The following is a 21,004-nucleotide window of genomic DNA, read 5'->3' on the forward strand; positions in this document are numbered from 1 at the left end:
TCCCTCCTATCATACAGATCTACGTAACCCTGTAACGCCGACCCTGCGGCCATACAAAAATATGCCACGCATATTTTGAACCATCGACAATTCACAGAATTTTAAAAGTGTTAGCTTTATTCATAAATCGATATTTAAATTTTATTTATAACGTGCTGAAAATTTCCTATGGGAATACATTATATGAAATATTTCCCTTCTGCTTTTTAACATTCTCAGGGAGTATAATAAGGCAAAAATTAAAAAACACTAGAATAAAAAGTTATCTATGAAACAGTAAATAAAGAAAGGAAGGATATACTTAAAATATGAATATTCATGGTTATTTTATTCAATGAATATTAAATATCGTCACATTTTGTATAACAATAATATTTATTATTAACTTAAAAACAAAAAGAATTGACATTCTTTGATATGATAAAGTATAAATAAATTTAATCTGTGAGATCATTAAAATCATTAATATCAGATACTTTCAATAATATAATCTCATTATTTATAAATTTTAACTTTCTAATGAGTTTCATTAATTAAAACCATTTGCATTGAAATTTTAATAAATGAAAATAGTTAATCAAGTATTGAATAAATTTTTCTATTTTTTAATCTATAAATTAATTAAATTAATCCTGATAAAACACAGACTTGTTAAAGGGACATGCATCACTGTCATGAAAAAAAAAACTGTTCTATTTAGTCACTGACATCAATTGTCTTGTAAATTTTTTAGTAAATTCTCTTTGACATTTTACTTGGAAACTACATTATCAGACTAACAGTCAAAGAGGCGGAAAATGAATAGGCAGCATTTAACAACTGATAACTGAACGTAGAATAAGAAAGGAAGTTGAATTTATCCTTGTCTCTGTTTATATTTGCCAGTTCCATGTTATATATTTATCATCAATTCAATTACATTTATCACCAAAACTAATGAACAAATATTGAATCAATCATTCCTAATTGAATATATTTAATGAAATTATTGATGGTCGTTGATTATCATTCGAAATCCAAGAATTGAAGTAGATTGTATCGAATTTCTCAACAGATGACGCTAGGATGAGGATTTGTACTCAAGTACATGAGGGATGATTTCAGTACGTAGTTTTAACCGTCTTAGCGCATGCTTGCATGGTTGCGAAAGCAGAAGCAAATAGCAGCTGGGGAATTGTAGTTGAAAGCGATCAATGCCATGGGCAGTTTCGGTGCTGCGATCTCGTGGTATTATTAGGTAAACGTAAAGGGTAGTTTTGTAGCGTCAACAGTGAGTGCGCTCCAGGATCCAGGGTGATACGATTGTGAAAACCTTCGGGCAGCAATCACCAACAATTACATCGGGAATTGAACTAGTAAAGTTGCTTTGTTCGTTCATAAAAATATGTACGACGACAAAAATACAATCACGTCATTTAAAATAACCGGTCATTACAGTTATACATAATGTAAATTGGCTAAATTATTTGTGACAGTTAATCGTAGAACATGAGTGACACCGAAATCGTACAATTACTTTAAAGTCTTAACAATGTGATAAAACCGTTAAATGACAAATAAAGTTTTCAATATAGTGATAAAAATGAAATAAATTTAAAAAAATAATTTTTTATTTTTTTCGTATTATTCTATTTTTTTCTATTCCCGAAATAAAAATGTTGAAGCGGCTATGAAAGTGAAAGGTATTGAAATACAATAATCAAATATATATTTTTTATTTAGATTTATAGAGAGATAAAACTTTTGTTACATTTTTATTGAATAGACCAAGTGACTAAAAATATTTTGAACATATCAATATTTTATTTTATTATTCTAGGTATGTAAGCTGTGGCTCCAGGCGAGAGCTTTCGGGCGTTAAGGAATTAGTGAGCTCGAGGAGAGTACAGAAAGCCAGACATCCATCGGCAAATTCAAGAGATGGATCAGCACCTGGATGTGATGGTATTGGACTTTTAGGTGGTTGCAGTGGTGGAAACGACGCTCTGGCTGAGCTCACAATTGAGGACCTGGCAGCAATACCCACCGGTAATCATAGCTCTTCTCATCACACGGGACATCCTTCTCATCATAAGGTGTGTAATTTATCATCATTTACCATACAAACATACACAACATAAATTTTCATTTTATCCTTACATAAATAATCTCCTTTTTAGTAATAAAAATCATTCACTAATTATTTTTAATACTTCAATTGTTTTTTTTTAACAGAACATTTAACCAGGAAATTACGATTCTACAGTTTATTATCAAACACAACATCTAATTCAGGATTATTTTTGATTATTATTTTTTGTCTTCAAACTGCTTTCTAATTTTTCAATTCAAAGATAATTGGAAGGTTTATTTTGCCTGTTAACGAGCATTTTAAGTGATATATACTCAAATAATGTACGGGGTAATTTAATCAATACTGTATTACACTTTTGGATATTTTTCCTGTGTGTACTATCATCCCCTTCATTGAGTCACCAAACCCCAGATTAACTAACGGAGGTGGCTTTTATAGTAGATGAATCAACATTATTTGCACAAGTATTCTAGACTAAACGACTTTCCCTGCATGAGTTCAAACTTGATCACACGGCTTATCTTACAAATATGGTGTATATTTTTTTAAAAATTGATCATACTTAGTGAAGTTGATTCACAACGTGTATTAACGTTACCTTTTACAAAACAAAGATCCAAATGAATTTAATAAACGTAAATTAATTCTTTATAATGAAAATACATTCTTCAGAGCTCCAGCTTGAGTTCATCGAGTAATATATGTACGTCGTGAGGTCATGCTAGGTCATTCTATACATACAATTGATCGATTTATATCTCTCAAAATGTGATCTTTAAATTTTTAAGGGAATACATCAGAGTTAATCAGTAGAATTGAGCTCGTAAAGATGTAGAAATTATTTATTTTCATTACGTAATACGCTCCCGAAGAAAGAAACTAGTTTTGATAAAAATATCTATCTCCGTTGAGTAATTATCAAAGAAGATTTTTCCATTTCAATTTATTTATTATCCGATTGAAATATTTTAATATTTAAAAGGTTTTTCTTTCTTTCATCAAAGTATTACTAATGCCAGCAATAAAGCTTTACATAATATTTACTTTCAATAAAAAATATTTTTTTTACTACTACATATTTAGATAATATTCTTTTTTTTTATTAAAAATAGCTTTTTCTCTTCTTTTAGTGAATGTTTTGAACTAGATAAGGTAAAGAAAGTTTTGATGCTATTCAGTCTATAATAACATTTTTCTATCACACGTCATTTAACTACATTTTTCCTTATTTTGAGTCTTTCCACCTATTAAATACCTCTTTTCAATCATAGCTTTGAATAGAAAACGTGGAATCTCAATGAATAGTAATACTCGTTACCAATCAAAAGAAAAATTAAAAAATAAAAAACTTCTTTTTTAAAAATTCATTCAACTGTTAAACAGATACGGCGTTTGAATTATTTATTACTACACAAGTTTCCAATAGTAAAAAGTACAAGTTTTTATATAATTTCAACATTCTGATCATAAAAACAACTCCAGTTTCCAGTAAAAATAAACTAGCATTAACGGTATTGCAATAGTGAAATTTTAAACTTTTATGAAACAATGAAAATATTCAAAAGAACTCGTAGCTCTACTAATTGGACGTGAAATTTATTTTTCACCATTTTTTATAAAAGATTTAAAAACATCAAAAATCGTTAACTAATGGAGTTATCAAATCTTTTGTCAATTTCCAAACATACAGCTTTTATAAATGAATCAATACCTGGGGAATAACAGGAAATCAAAGCACATTTAAATCAACAATGAATAGAAAAAAAATTTCCCATTGAAAATAATTGGGTTTTTATAAGATAGATATTAAGGTTTGTAAAAATAATCTAGGGATAGAAATCATTCGAAGGGAACTCAACAATTGATGAACAGCTTTTGTTGGAAAAAATTTAATTGATATTAAATTAATCAGGATAAAACATGCAAAACAGACGATACTTTGATCATGCCATAGATAACCATACCTAGCATTATTAGAATGCATACAAAAAAGTCAAGCATTGAATAGAATTGTGTATTTAATTCTGATATTTATATAATAACTATTGTTTAAATAACAAAAAAAATCTATGTAAAGAACTTTATAGAGATAACATATAGATAGAAAAACATTATCGTTCATTTTTAAAAATACAGCTTATTGGCAAATAGAAGTCTGTTTGATAGTATCGCTTTCGTGTTCAATAGTGGGGGTGGTAGGACCGGTAAGCAATGAATCGTCGACCCTTCCAGTTGACGGTTAACATTCGTGCAATTCATACGTGGTATAATAACGGGAAAGAATGGGTACCTCAAAGAGAGCTAAACTGTAGGGTTCCGGTTAGGTGCTTTCATCTGCTCCTAATTTTCATTAAATTATTTTGAAAAGTAACAGCTTGTGTTGACAAATTATGAACACGTAAATTTAAAAATAACTCATAAAAATTTCAAACAAGAAAGACATAGTTTTATTTGTTGTTTTCTTTTGGTGAAAAAGCAGTCATTGGTTAAAGAAGTGATGGTTATTTCGTAAAACGGAAATTGGTAGTGCTTGAAGTAATTGAACAGGAAAAAATGTTGCGGAAAATTAAGCTTCCACTAAATAAATATAGGAAAACTGAGGGTATAGGAGGGGTCGTTGCCCTCGATCGACTTTCGTTTCTCAACTCTCTCCACAATTTCCCGATTACGAGCCCTTGTGTAATCGATATACTACTCTTAGCACGTGTACGTTAAAATTGGAGCGACACATTGTGCATATGAAAGTGAGTTTGTTTTGAATGAAAAACTTAAAAAATAGTGTAGACATACATTCATCTATACATAAATACACTCAGCTACGATGAAAAATGCTGTTGTCATATATCATGACTCCTTAAAAGTTTTGAGAGTCACACATATGATACAAAAAACTGAATAAAATGGTAAGTTAGAGTGCAAAGATGTTGATACAAAAAAGAGCTAAGAATGAGAATATAAGTTTTACTTTTATAACGGTTCAAACTTACTTTGAAAAGGTATATACGAATGTGAGAACATTTTTTTCTTTTTCATTCAACCAGAAGAAGAATAAACTACCATGAATGACGCTCCAATATTATTCCAGTAATCCTTTAATATTCTTAAGACAGTGGCTGTTTTAGGCAAGAAACTTAAGTAAAAGATATTCTAGATGAGGATAAAAGGCTAAGAAAAATAGCGTGTGTTAGTTTCTATTCGAGCCCTTATGAGTCATTCTTTGGATCTATAGTTGAGAGAAAAATGCGTAAGAAAGAAAAAGAGGGCTTATGTGATGTAAGAGAGAACAATATATGGGCACACCCTCGTCAATAGGTTCGGAACACCCTCCCTTTGAATCATGCTGAAGCAATTTGATGTGCCCTTATGCTTGAAAATATCAAGACGTAAGCATATAAAGTATCAAGTCCTTGACCCAGGTTTCTCTATTACGAATGAATTTTGCAATCATATTTTGTGTACACCAGATATCACTCTTTTTACTGTCAGATTGTCTACATCTGTATCTGATATGACAATTTTACAACAAAGAGGCAGAAAAATTTTCAAACCAATGCTGGAATTATTGAAGAAAAGGTTTATTTTTCATTCCAGAGGGTGCCAGGTGGAGGCAGCGTCGTCGTGGGGGGTGGCGTCAACACAGGATCAGCCACCCCCCAAGGGACACAGCAGGCTAATAACCTGGTATATCGGGTAGTGAGTTCTAGGCACCAGAGTCATCATTCCCATGTAAAAAAATCCGATAGCTCCCAACAAACAGAGAACTCGGCATTTAAACATCAGCAGCAACAGCAAAATACCAGTTGTTCACCTAATAGTAATTCCAACAGTCAACAATGGAAGAAGTATATCGAAGCTGGTGCCGCGAGGGACAGGGAAAGAGACAAGGAGGGCGCGCCGTCGAGTCCTAGTCCCTCCCGACGATCACAAGTAATCAATACTTGCAACTTTTATTTATCATAACTCAATTTCATTGGATGGAATATTAATTGTATATATATTTTATCTTTGTATAGGATAAACATAAGAAACAGACCATGGCAGAGTATACTAACGGAGAAAAACCGCAAAAGGTGTCATCTGGTACCTCTACTAGCAGTGGCAGCAGCAAAGTTAGAGGTGTTCCTCAAAGTTTTGGATACGTCAAACGACATAGCGCTGGTACGAGTTCAAGTCCTAATGGAGTGCAAAATGGAGGAAAAGACGCTACTAGAACTGCACAAGTTAGTGCTGTTCCACGAACGAAGGTATATTTCAATAAATATGCTTTTCACTTCATGCAAACTAGTACTAAGAAGAAAAGTACGCTCAAGAAGAATGGATTATACTAACATGAATCTTACTAGATCTATTTAGATTACATTAAATCTTAAAAAAAAAATTCAAATGTTCATGGGAGTGTTTAGATCTATCTAGATCTGCACACATTTTATATCAACATAAATATAGTAGCTAACTGGCTTTGAATCAACTATCTAGATGTAGATTTAGATAGATAAGTTTATATTATATTCATTCAACTATATTCGTGTTAGTTAAATATTTATATCAAGTATACATTCAAGTAATTTTACAATAAATTAAATAATTTATCTTAAAAAACACTTATAACTTCATCCGATAAAAATATCAAATTTAATTTATTTTATCTTGAACGTACAGTAATTGAATTTGTCTAAAATTAGAATAAATTCACCAATTATTGGAATTGTTCTTATTATTGGCATTCATCCTATTCCACTTTTACTTATTATTTTTATATTGGAAGTGCCAATAAGTAGTGCAATGCCAACAATTGGTAAATTTACTCCAAAGCTAAAAAAAACTTCTCATCTATATTTTCTGAGAAAATAATAAATAATTCTGCTTTTAGGTCAAAGTATCCGGAGGTACTCAAACATGTACTACAGAACTCCAAGCCAATTCCTCAATTCCACCACAAGGTCACCATTACAAAAGCTATAGCTTAACTGGTCCAAGTGCAAGTCAGTTGTCTCAATCAGTGAGGGATCGATTAATGTTAGGATCACAAAGCTTACCAAAGCCTGGTAGTCCAGAATTTACTGCGCTTTTTGCATCAGCTCATCATCGAGATAGAAGTAGTGGAGCTGGTGGGCCAACTGCATTAGGTTTTACGCCACGAGTTCTTAAGCCTTCTGACGGTAGTTTAAGTGATACATGTAGTAATTATGCTGCGCCAGATCTTCAAGGTTATTATGCACCTAATAGTCCATATGCCACTTCTTGGATGCGACATAGTAATACATATACACCAAGTGGAAGATCTCAAGGTACGTGTCATGTTTTAATCAAGGATTCTGAACAATAGCGAATTTTATCATAAATTAATTAATACTTGCTTTTAGGAATGGGTCTTTGCGAAGCAGACAGCGTAGAATCACTGGGATCTCATCGTACGAGTTTAAGTCATGCTCGTCTGCTTATGCATCAAAGAGATTCAAGTGGATCACCAGCACCACCCCGTCTAAATAGGAGTAATTCCATTAGGTGAGAAGTGTATTCACTAAATGATTAATACATTTCTCATTAAAGTCATTTAAAACGAAGCTTTAATCAATACATAATACTCAAATTAGGATTTATTAAAAAAAATTACATTTCTTTTTTTTTTTATATTTAAATTGAATTTTCTATCTATATTAAATCTCTGTGTACACAATGGACTTATAAAAATACGCGGTAAAATAACAGCAAATTTAATGCCGTTTTAGCCATCTGCGGGACAGGACTTTCCCAAGGTATAAAGTGAAGCGTCAAGCATCAGATTGTGTACAAACACAATACACTCAAATATTATTGATTAAGTGAGAGAATTGTAATTTGTAGTATTGGGCTTTCACATAGTATTAAGCTAATGTAAAGAAAAACGTCAAATATATTTGAAAATAATATAAATAATGACGTTGCATTGCAAAAATATTTTTGAGGCTTTAAAATGGCTTATTTGTAAAATATCACATTTATGTCAAACACTAATAATGCGGTATGCTACACTTGATCTGGCTAGTAAATGATTCCATTATATCATTATTGTCACCGTGCTTTAATATGTCAGTCTAAACATAGTCTAAATAAGAAATAATAATAATTTTATTTTAATTAATAGATCAACAAAAAGTGAGAAAATGTATCCATCAATGTTATCACGAGGTAGTGGTGCATCATCATCTGTTGGTGAAGAAGTTGGAATGGGTATAAATGTTGGTGGTGAACCGTACTACAGTGTTCCAGTTAGTTCTGCAGGATGTGCAGGGCAACATTGGTCTCAACCTACATCTCCAACACCTACTCATACCACAAGGCAACCACCTAACCTTTACCAACACGTTCATAAAGATGATGATAGTAAGTTTGACTTTTTTCATCCTCGCTTAATTTAATTAGATTTTAAATCGTAAAAGGTTTCATAATTAACTCGAGGATTCTAGCTATTTAGTTCATGAACTTAGTGAATTTACATTCAGCCTCGCTTTCTTCTTGCAGTTCATGGTTCATCGGTTTCCTTAGTTTCAACAGCCAGCAGTTTGTACAGTTCAGCTGAAGAAAAACAAGCACACGAATTGAGAAAGCTACGTCGAGAACTACTTGATGCTCAAGAAAAAGTACATTCATTGACGAATCAGCTGTCTACCAATGTAAGTATTAATAATCATGATTTTATCTCAAAATCGTAATTGCTCTTTTCATGTACTAGACCTTGTCAACTCATCTAAATGATATTCGACATAAATCTTTTATTTAATTTACCCGCTTTAAGCATTTAAGAATATGTCATTGGGAGTTGTATAAAATGTCAATTAGCAATGCACCAATACCACTCCTGTAAGGTCAGTGTACTATGACCAATGAACGATCATCTGTAAGTTGAGAACCCATGAGTGGGGATGAGTATCAGACTCTTTTATATTCTTGCCAGTTTACGTTGAGACACGCAGCATAGCGCAGCGCACGGTAGCGCAGCTGTGAGTATGAACGCGCAATCGTTTCGGAAAGTTTTGTTTATTGTTGTAAATGACAAAAACTTAAATCGTGATTTTTTTAAACAGTGTAAATTAATATTTAGGGTATCAAAATTCAGCAAAAGCACAAATCCAATAATTATTAATAATTGATTAAATGAAGTTGAATAATTGTAATTAAACTATTAAAAATTATGGAATTGACTACATCTGGTAATTAGTGTAATTAACTGTTATAATAATGATTATGATACTCAGGAAGTTGATCTGTACTTTGTAGTATGTCACAAATATAATTTATCCTGTGACCATCGAATGAGTACAAGGAATGCAACAAAAACTGCATATCATAAAAAAACCACATAAAATTACTCGTCTGCTTGAAGGCTATTCAATCAATCCACTATAATTTTTTTCTCATGAATTTCATTCTGTTTGTATTCACAATGAATGCAACTATTCGACATGTGACAATGAATCACTGGTCAAGTGTAAGGAAGATCAAAATTCTAGTCAAACTGAAAGAGCAATTTTCATGATATATTTATAAAATTTCGTGGTATCGATAGCAGAAAATGTCTTTCTATTCTATCTTTCAACTTGATGCTAAGAATAGTTAGTTCCACCTTCTATTGGAAGTTCTGTGAAATGTATAAGAGCAATAACAAAGATGCAACTCACGTAGGTGTTGATAAAGAAAGTAAAAAAAACGAAACAAATACTAGATGCTAACTATACAGCTATCAGACAGCTGATAATTTATTTTGATGGCAAGAAAATTTTGGTGAAAAATGCATCTTATGTTTCCAGTCACGTATTTACACAAGTATTGCAATGGTCGTGTCATTTTGTGTTGTATAGTTACTACTACAGTATGTATACAACTCACACAAATATAAGTAGTTCCATCAGACAATGGATTTATGTACGTAATTCATGTCTGAGTCCCTTTTGGTTTGTGTAGGATTTACAACTTGTCCCTTTTCAACCCAAAGCATTTAGGCTTTTCAGTAAAGATTTACGCATGGACAATCGATTACTTATTCCAATGTGTTACTTTATGTGTCATACGTGTAATAGCCAAAGTCTTCATTTCTTATGGCCTTGACTGTGTGTTTTTTTCAAAAGTAAAATCACGTTTGAAATTTTTTATTGTTGTTTAAAATAGTAAATATATTAGCAATAGTTGTTGGGATCATTGAAATTCATTTATACATACTAGTATCGATCGATAGCTAATTATAAATACAGGAGCTTGCTTATTTAAGAAATTACGTAAACATTTGTCTGGAAATTCTTTTTGTATTTTTACATAAGTAAATTACGGAAAAAGACAACATTCATTCTAGGGTGATGTTTCTAATACATTATGATAATGGTTCTACGCCTGTTGGATTATAATGACAAATTTTTTCCCTCAATTTCTTCTTTTCTTTCTTTCCTTTATTTCGAATATATCACTCATAACTATAGTCCGCCTTACATCTCAAGAGATGACAATACCACAACACAAGAAGAGTTGACTGAAGACCTCGAGTCTTGATTGAAGCCAACTAGTCAACCAATCCTGTTCGTTCACCTATTAAAAGTCTCCTCGTTGTTATATCTTTTGTCTCTTCTTATAACTCAAGTGTCAAGTGGACTTACAGTTAAGATATTTTTCTATAAAAGTTTTTAATGACATATATTCCTGTAGTCTCGAATTAGTAATTTGTGAATGTAGGAAATAGTCTCGAGAATTCCAAACTTACAAACAATGTTACAGATGTTGGCAACGTGTTGGAGAAGCAAATTCTTGAAAAATCCTAGCTTGACTAGGAACATCTTGGTGCGGGTACTTGAGGATATATTTATTTAGATTAAATAACATTTGTTGATCAAGAATCGATGAATTCATCGACAAGTAAAAGTTCAATTTTCTCTTTACAATGAGTTGCATGATCGCTCAACTAAGAATGATTAGCTGTTGATAAATCTTTATTTACCAAAGAAAATTTCACAATCAATAGACTGAGAATTTCCATTTTTACATCAATGACTTTAAAAGCTGAATTTCATCTTTCTATTACATAAAAAATAATTAGTAAATTTATATTATAATTTATTTAAATATTCTTAATTGAAAAAATTTTATTTTTTTGAAGGTTTTTGGTCTTAATAATATCATTAAAGAAATTATTTTACATCCAAAAATTCTGATTTATTTCAAAATATAAAAAATTGATGTTCAAATAAACTATCATTCACTTTAATGGATTTTAAGTTTTCTTTTACGCTTTTATTAATATTTCTTTTAACAACTTAATCATTTCGATGAAAATTTTATACAAAAAAGTCCATCGAATTGATAAATGAATCCCTTCTACTACTGGTTAAAGAAGATTACTTTTCAAATTGATGGTATTAATATTAGAGCTTATATTCTTTTCCAACATTCATTTTCATTAAATATTCCAATTTGGTATTATTAAATAATTTTTAAAAACCATATCAGTTCTCCATTAAAAAAGACCATAGAAATAATACAATTACTAGATGAATGAGAAAATTTATCATATTATGGAAATGGATGTCATCAATTTTTAAAACCAGTTTTAGAGAAGCTTCTTGAAAAATTCTGATTTATCTCAACCATATAAAACTGTGATCAACCCATCCTCTAAATTATATTAATATCTTAAATTTGAAAATATCTCATCCATAAAAGTCTCTCAGAATATCTAAAAAGGAAACAGTTACATTACTATTCCACGAATTTTCATAATTTAACACATTTAATTTCTCTTATATTTGTTCATCATACTAGAATCTTTCTACAAAGTAAAATTTTTCTGTTTACTTATGAGGATAAAGAACAAAAAGGAAATTAATTCTTTTCCTACATTTCTCGTGTCCCCGAGTATCTGCTCCAGGTGAATGTCGACAGAAACAGAAGAAAGATAACAAGAGAGGAAGACAAACGGTAGAGGATGGGGTATCATCGTATAGAGTCAAGATCTGTGGTCATGGGGAAAAAGTGGAAGAGGCCAGAAAAGAGAAGGATAGTCAAGACAGTCAAGTTTTTTACCATTTTTTTCTTCTCACGAAGCACTGGATTTCAGACTTCAGGTGGAATAGTTGCAATTCTCTTGACAGTTTCTATCATGATCGTTATCCAGCATCTGAATTCTAGAAAACTAATCCATTCATGTTTTTCTACATATTAATCAATTGTTGGTTAGTAGGAAAATTGTACAAATGTTTGCAATTTGTTGATAGTAATTACAATCATCTGTATCTTTTATACTAAATAAAACGGAAGAATTTATACTCATGGCAATAAACTGCGGCACAAATAAAACGATGAACGGTACCTTAAGATTCTTGGGAGAACACTACACAGTGGTTAATTATCATCACGATCCACACTTTTCTCTATCTATCTCCTTTGCTTTTCCTCGACTAGACAATTTAGGAATCAACTGTTATAAGTACAACCTTTGAAGGCAGTTTAACCTGAGAGATTTTCGCACGTCAAGATCCATCCAATGGTTTAAATTTTTTTCTACAGAAATGGAAAGATAGCACGAACACTCTTGTGGGTGTAGAATATAAAATAGTACGTAAACTGAACCATGTCAAACTGTCAGCAGAAAGCGGATATGTCTGTCGGTCTATTATCTTATTTTCCTCGCGTCTCTTATATCTTTATAGATAACAAGAAATTCATGATGAGAGTTTCTCATGAACTGAGATTTATTTTCTGATGTTTTGATAATCGATCGACTCCAGTCGATTCATTACTGTATGCTTTCGTTTTACTTTCAAGGCTTTTGACCTCTCAATCTTGCCATATATATTATACTGGATAAATTGTATATATTCGCATAATCATGTCTGATAGCATCGAAAGAAGTTCCAGGTTATTATATTCAGATAAAAATACAATATCATTAAAAATGATATTCCGTTGTTAAAGATTGAAATTATTCATTTATTCTTAATAGGAAAAATGACAAATAGCAAAAAATCATGCTGGTAATGATCTCAACTATTTTGATGAATTGGCAAATTGAGAGGTGTAATCTTCATATCAGCAATTCTCATAGTTTTACAGTCTTATTAGCATGAGTTCTTGAAGTTTATGAGCAAATGTGTAAATATTTAATGATCTATAATTTAAATGAATTGAGTTATAGAAAAAAAATATTGTTGTTCGCAATAGTTCATAATGGAATTTTTTTCTGATTCAACTGATGCTTAGTATTGCTGATTTATTCAATCATTAGACAATCGATAAGTATAGGATTACTTATAAAAATGACTTATTGTTTTTTTATAATCACAATCTCTTGTAATTTTTAATTCAGAATTTTAATTTAATTTTTAATTCAATGTCATCGGAGACGTTTAAACATATAAGATCATGACGCAGATTGAATTTTAAAAAAAATTACGTATTACACTTAATCTTGGTTTGTGTCATGTCTGCTTAGAATCATCTTGAGTTGCATCTTTTGTCCTTTTAGGGATAATATATAGTGACTTGCTGACCGGAAAAACTAGTCATTGATAAACCATTAATTTTCCTATGATAGTCTTATTAGATTTACTTTTTACCTGATGGAAATTTCGTTGGGGTAATTTTTATCAAGAAAAATCTCGTTCTAAATAAACATATTTCTTCTTAATGAACTATTTCAGCTTCTTGTTAAATCACTTGTTATTAAATAAGTTTTGACAGAAACATGCTTATTAATTCTTATTTTAAAAAACTCACTCCCTCATTTTGGAGTAAAAAATAACACGTTAATTTTTTAAACTATCATTAGGATCATTCCCATTCTATATTTTGCTCCTATCTCATATAATAATCTTCGAGTAATGACATTGACAGTGCGATTATTTAAAGAATCCATTCACGTACAATATAATTTTTCTGCTGACTTCAAAGTATCATTACGTCATGAAACATAATATAATCTGAAGTGAGACTTATCGTTATCCACCTTGCGTATGCAGTATTTTATTTTATTTATATCCTCTAATGATACTATTACCGCTAATTCCTTAAGAATATCTCAGCTCATACATACCACTTTTCTTCCAAGTGATAATTTCAGTACATATTGATGTACACAAAAAATGAAGAATTCAAGAGGTTCATTCGACTGACTGGTACATTTCTTCACAGTTCTTTTATCCAAGTGTAACTTACAGCTCGACTAATGTTTGTGTCTGTACAATACACTCTACTCTTATGGTTGAAAAAGAGAGTAAGAGAGATACTCGTGTGGACAACATATTTCCTGGGTAGTCGACCCTTTTACAAATATATAATACCGTTTCTCTCTGTATCTAAGTCATTTATCAATATATCTATTGTTTTCTATGTAAATGATCTCGCGTTTCAGTTAGAAATCTAATGCTGCTTGCAATTTAAAAAAGACGCTAAACTATAGAATAATTTCCATTGGAATTTATGTCAAATTTGTTCATATAATGGCATGAAGGAAAGATTGAAAAACAGTTTTGTATTTAGCTGTTGATAATAACTTCATAAACTTATTCCGCTTGATCTGGGTCATCTAACTTGGGATTAAAATAAAATTTGACCAACATCTTGTTTTATTATCTATCAATTGAATGATGTATATTACTCCATTACACGCTTTCATGCTTATCTCAAACATACGCGTATAATACTCATCTTTTTGGATCATATAATAGATTACTGTGTTTATATTAGTAATAGAACTGGCTTATAGTGTATAGTGATTCACTCAAAGCTTATCAAATGTTGTGGATATAGCCTTCAAAGCAGATGAATAATTTTTTCTTTAGTAACTTAGTTAAAGGGTTATATACACTTGATGTGTCAGAAAGTAAATGTTTTTAGGATTACTTGGAAAAAAAAAATTATCAGAAATAAATCAAAATATCTTCTAAATTTCATTTGATTAAACTTTCAAGTACAAGAAAAATTTATTCACTTTTTTTTTTCACAATAGATCATTGGTGTTTGTCGAGGTTATTAAGCCCACTGTTATATAAAATGCCATCTCACTCTGTATCATAACTATTACAACAATGAATAGGTTTGACAATTCAAAAAGGTTTTTGAAAAATATCATCATGTATAGGTAGTTACTATGCTCTTCTAAATGTTTCATTTAAAAGAATTGTTAGAAAAAAATAAATGAACATACAATGATAAAAATAGTTATTTTTAATCTAATGAAATGATGCAAGTGGAGATATGCTTTTTGGAGCAACATTGATTAGATGATGAAAATGGAGATATACTTGAAGAAAATAAATATCTATTTAATAATCTAACTTCTTATATAAATATATTTTTTTAGGTTTAAACAACTTTGACTATTTGTAATTACACTCTCTAATAAATTAGTTATCCTCAATTTTCTAGACAGAATATTAATTGGTTGATTCAATTTTTAATTATTTTAAATTTTTCGATCAAATAAATTGATACAAAATGATATATGATAACCTTAACGGAAACGTTTAAGAATCTTTTTCAGTATTCAAAGCCTATTTATAATTATCTATAATAGCTATACTATGTTACAGGGTCAGTACTTTGTTCAGCAGTAAGCTAAATAAACTCGACAAACATCAATAATTTATCTATCAAACAAAAAAAAAATTCTCGTATTTTATTTGCACTTTAATCATTAATCTATTACTGATGATGTATATTTTAATTTATTCGATAAAAGTTTCCTCAACAGAATCTACCTGAAAACATTTGTTTTCTCATACCCTAAAGGTGTAAGTAACTCTCTAACGCCACATCAAAATATTTCAGATAGATAAATGCAAAACAAAGTAATATTTAAGTGTAAATATATAGACATGTATGCCAAAGTAAATGTTAAGTGAAATTAATGTCGAAATAATGGATTTGAATGTATGTTCTCGACGAGTTCACGATGGCTATGCGACTATTCGAAGTATACCAAAAAGTAGACCTCGTGCACTCTACAAATCAGATTCTCAAGAGTTCTTCAAAGAATCTACAGGACCTTATGCCCTTTCACTGGTTTCTAATATGCCTCTGGCAAGTGAACAGATTCACCAAGTGCCTTCTTGGTCAGACGTGGATAAAAATAAGTCGTTGGAAAACTATGGAACATTCAAAACTGGTAGTAATAAGCGTAATAAGGCCTCAACTAATGCTAATATTAAAGAGAAAGTTGCCTTCAATACCTTTGCTAGTCAGAAAAGAAAGGAAAATAAGGAAGATTCTGATAGAAGATACTATGATTTTTTATCACTCGAGGTTAATTGGAAAAATAATAAATTGCCTCTAAAGCCAACGAATGTGTGTAAGAATAATATCGAAAATTACTATGATACAGTAGCTGAGGACAACCCAATTGAAATTCTTGAAAAAGAGGATGAGATAGAGAGGACGAAGGTCAAACAAGCAATCTATGCTATTCCTAGTATACCAAAAGACCAAGATAATAAAATGAACAACGAGTCTAAATTGATTAGTGATGAGAACTATGTACCAAGTGGAGATCTTTATCGAACAACTGCTAAATATATTGAAGACATAAATAAAAATCTTTCTGACATAGATAAAAGTTATGAAGAATGTAACTCTTTATCTTCTAATTCAGGGTATGGTGTCATCAATCGACCAAGTAAACCAAGAAATATGATACCAATGCTTCCAATTAATACTGATTTATGTGCTAATAATGAAGATAAGTTGATGAATATTAATGAAATAGAAATGAAAAATTTAACTCTCCGAACCAGACCAAATTCTTATGGAAAACTTCCACCACAACCACTCCCACGTTCTTCATCGATTGAAAATACTTGTAAGCAATCAATAGGCTTAAATTCGACAAATGTTTACTCAACGAAATCGACTGAATCACTTTATGCTATCAGCGAAAGTTTACCCAGACATTCAAAGAATAAAATTGGATTAAAAATTCCATCAAATACCCAAAGAAAAAACATGCCTCAGGATTTGAACTTTACAACTTCCGCAAGAAAAGATCGAATTTCGATGGCTTCTACTGCGACCACAAATACGGTGACAAAATCAAACATGGTCAATTCTAGAATTCTATCTGCCGATGAAATAAAGTCGAAGAAAAATTCACATCCTAGCGGTAACGGTGGTGGTGGAACCTTAACAAGAAGTTGTTCTAGAGTTGAGAAAACGAGCAGGAATTCAACTGGATTACTTAATTGTAATGTTATCAACAGTAAGAATCGGCTTGGAGAAAGAAGGTACGACACGTTACCTTGTCGAAAACCTAAATTAGCCTCACGACTCGTTCACAAATCAAGTGAAGATGTTGTTGATGGTGATACTTTTCCCAACATCCAAAGGTCCTATGCTAGTACAATTGATATTCGAAATGAAGCAAGGCATAAGGATGGAGATCATTTCCTACCAGTCTACTTAATGGATGCTACTGATGTAATTCTTCAAGGCCAAGCTGCCAGAAGCGAAAATAAAAGTCAAGTACCTTCTTCCTCATCACTCCAATGTATTGATTACACATCCAATGGATATTCATCGCTCTTAAGGACTCGACATAATTCTTTGGAAATTGACGATGATTCTGACAGAACTTTAACTTCAGTTGTTGGTTTAGATGCTACCAGTTTTGCTACTTTACCACGAAGAGGAGGAAATGCTTCATCATCTTCACTATTGTCTTCTTCCTCTTCTTCTGCTTCGTCTTGTTATTCCTCGAAAGATTATCGTGCAAGTGATATTTTACCAACTAGACGACTATCAGGAAATATTCCGGTGCTCGAACCACTATATGAGCATGCAGTTAGTAATCCCGTAAAACCCAGAAGCAACGATAATGTGATACCTTGGTGGGAACTTGCTACTAGAAAATATCGTCATCGTAGTTGTCCTTCGTTACAGGTAAATTGGTTATTTTGTTGAGTATCGTACCTGATTTAGGTGGAGATTTGGAAACTTTCTAAAAATGCAGAGATTATAAAATTTAATTAATTACAAGTATAATTTACCTTGACGGTAGTTAAGGTTGGAATTTTTAATGCATCTTTTACATAAATGTTTACGATAAATTTATTGCAGTGTATATCTCATAAAAATATTTATATTGTTTTTCTAAATGATATTTGGTGTAAAAGTTTTAATGAGTAAAATGTTTAAACATAATTTACTTTAATTAATTAGCAATAGAATCAAATTTTTTACAAACTTTTTTCATTTTTAGTAGAAACAATTTTCTGATAATTTTAGAAATTTTATAATTAATGTTTTTCTTTGAGAAATCTAACAATAAACATTCTGTCTTCTTTCAACAATCTTTAATACAATCTATCTTTAATAGGTAAAAGAAGTTTTTTTCCCATGAACTATCGGTCTACTCATATCCAAATTTGGCGTTAAAAACAAACATTTCCAAGCCCATTTTGTTAGGGTCTACTGCACAGTTCTGTAAAAGATAAACCTATACCCTTGAAATAATATACATGATGATAATTATTTTTTCATCTATAAAATTTTCGAACCGGTTCCCAGGTTATTTTTCAAGGCATTTTTAAAATTAAAATAAATATACTATTAATATAATAGCAACACCTCAATGAATACAAATGTTATTAGCACGATTAAAGAAAAAAAAATTTATTTCTATAATTATTTTCAATATTCACGTAGAACTATCCTCATCAGCATTCATTATTATTTTCATTCATAGTATTATATTATTTGCAAACGAAGTTTAATTTTTTTGCTTATTTAATTTTATTTACAACAATTTTTATATTCATTAATTAAAATAAACTCTTCACGTACTAGAAATCACATCAAAAAATGCATTATCTTTTTTTTTACAACTTTTTGAATATCACACATTAGTTAATGTAATTAAAGCCTTAAAAGTGATCACAAAAAGTACATCAACCCTACAATTTTTTCGGGAAGGTTTCAAACAAATGTAATTATTTTTATTCAGAGTCATGTTTCAGAAAAACTAAATTATACTCTACACATATAGAAAGAAGATAACAACATTATTACACACATTATAAAGTACTTTTTTTATGAAAAAAAAACTTTAATCACATGAATTTCAATCAATTAAAATAAATATTAAAGCTTCTTTCGAAGAAACTATTTATTTAAATACACCTTAAATTTTGAAAATAACACTCTCAACACTTTATTTCATTTCATAAGCTATAATTGTCACGATTAAAACAGAACATTTTTTCTAACTTAGCCCACATTTTCTAATTATCATTCATTGAGTAATTGTTGCAATTGAATTTATTTTAATAAGCATTAATAGCCATAAAGAGTCATTCAGTCAAATAAACAAAATTGATACTTTCTTTATTTAACCATCGAATTTTTTCTCTAAAAGATAGCTTTGTTATCATACTCGTCAGTGGCTACTGCATATTAGGAATACAGTCACTGCACCTGTGTCAATTAAGTGCACCTGCTCAAAACCCAAAGACATGTTTTTCGGAATGCTTTTCATTTTACAAAACGTCTATTATGTATTAGTATCTTGTTATCAAACAAATTTTATCGGTGAATTGAAACAAAAAAAAAAAATAAGAATTTCAATATATGTAATTAGTATGACATGTAATAATCTTTATAATAATATGTATGACGATGTAAAGTTTCATTTTTAATCACGATATATGATCTATAAATGAAATAGAAAGTGAAGAAAATTGATGGATAATTATTTTAATCACTGTCATAGATAATCTATATCATTTAGTAGATTAGATACTCATTTTACACGTTTATAAAATTTCTAAGGAAACATTGTAAACTAATCGATAACATTCAAAGAGTTTTCTTATCAAAAATCTCAGTAGCTACTTTCAGTTTAATTTTATTTATTTTTATAACTTCAGGAAGCACTCATATTTCAATAAAGTTAAGAAAAAATGAGTTTCAAACTTTTAAAGTAGTTGAATGAAAAGTAGTTGAGTTCCAATAAATATCTAGCTATAAATTTCAACTAAAAGTTCAATTTAATAAAAATAAAAATCTCTTAAATCAATAAAAACTAGTAATTTGAAAAACTAAAATTATTCAAAGATGTTTCAAGACAGTTTTTTATAAGTTATCTCAATGGCTTCCTATTATAAGCCATATTTGTTTATAAGTGGTACTATTTTCTCCCTATTGCATTAATTATAGGTAATCTTTATTAATTAATTCAAAAAAAAAACTGTAAGGGTGAATTAATTTTGTCTCCCCATGTTGTTAGAAAAAAAAAAGGTCTTCACAGTGAATACATTACAATAGAGCTTAACTTCAGTATTAACTGTCATCAGACAGCTTGAATAGTATTTGTTTTAGTACTGAATTTCAATATCAATAAATTTTTATGTAGAAATCTAAATAACAAAACTTATTCTATTCAATATTTTCTTCGACCTATACACATTACAATTTTGCTCTACTTTCAAGAAGTTTACTCTTTCGTGGTATAATAAAAAGACGACCTGGATGCGTGTAGCAAAAACATACTCATTTTCTCTACAACGTATGTAACAGAACAAGCCTTGTTCTGTAGTGTTGTCTTGGAGTTAAAATGCATTTCATACATAAAACCTTTATAGAATTGTAGGAACCGATTTGATTATCTTTGTTAAGCCAAAGCATGCATAAAGTTTCATGAAAAACACAATAGAAAATAAATTAATGGTCATTAAGGTTTATCTTAATTGATACTTATATATTATGGGCTATTATAAAGACTCTTTATTAAAGAGAAAGCATTGGATTGGTGACTATAGCATGTCTACATCATTTATTAATGCAAATCCAACAGTATGTTTAAATCAATTCAATTTTATATTATTAATGTCTAATCCAGATGCATTCTCTCTTGCCAATTATTGCTGTAGCATCTGCCAGTGTTTTAAATGTTCAGACTAGACGCCGCCACATTTTAGTAAC

At 30.3% G+C, this 21,004-nt stretch overlaps 1 protein-coding gene across 4 annotated transcripts in view; it reads left to right on the top strand.

The window, feature by feature from the left end:
* Positions 1 to 21,004, top strand: part of sick (sickie) — a 101,671-nt gene that overhangs the window by 74,926 nt on the left and 5,741 nt on the right. For all 4 annotated transcript variants that reach the window (XM_035089456.1, XM_035089452.1, XM_035089453.1 and 1 more), the window contains 7 exons: positions 1,820 to 2,075; positions 5,666 to 6,001; positions 6,088 to 6,318; positions 6,945 to 7,362; positions 7,438 to 7,579; positions 8,199 to 8,437; positions 8,576 to 8,727. In XM_035089456.1, the coding sequence (XP_034945347.1) occupies positions 1,820 to 2,075; positions 5,666 to 6,001; positions 6,088 to 6,318; positions 6,945 to 7,362; positions 7,438 to 7,579; positions 8,199 to 8,437; positions 8,576 to 8,727 (1,774 nt within the window). The remainder of the gene's footprint in view (positions 1 to 1,819; positions 2,076 to 5,665; positions 6,002 to 6,087; positions 6,319 to 6,944; positions 7,363 to 7,437; positions 7,580 to 8,198; positions 8,438 to 8,575; positions 8,728 to 21,004) is intronic.

This window comes from Chelonus insularis, unplaced genomic scaffold (genome assembly GCF_013357705.1).
Source record: "Chelonus insularis isolate UGA/USDA-ARS -01 unplaced genomic scaffold, ASM1335770v1 contig_66_pilon, whole genome shotgun sequence".
Taxonomy (NCBI): Eukaryota; Metazoa; Arthropoda; class Insecta; order Hymenoptera; family Braconidae; genus Chelonus; species Chelonus insularis.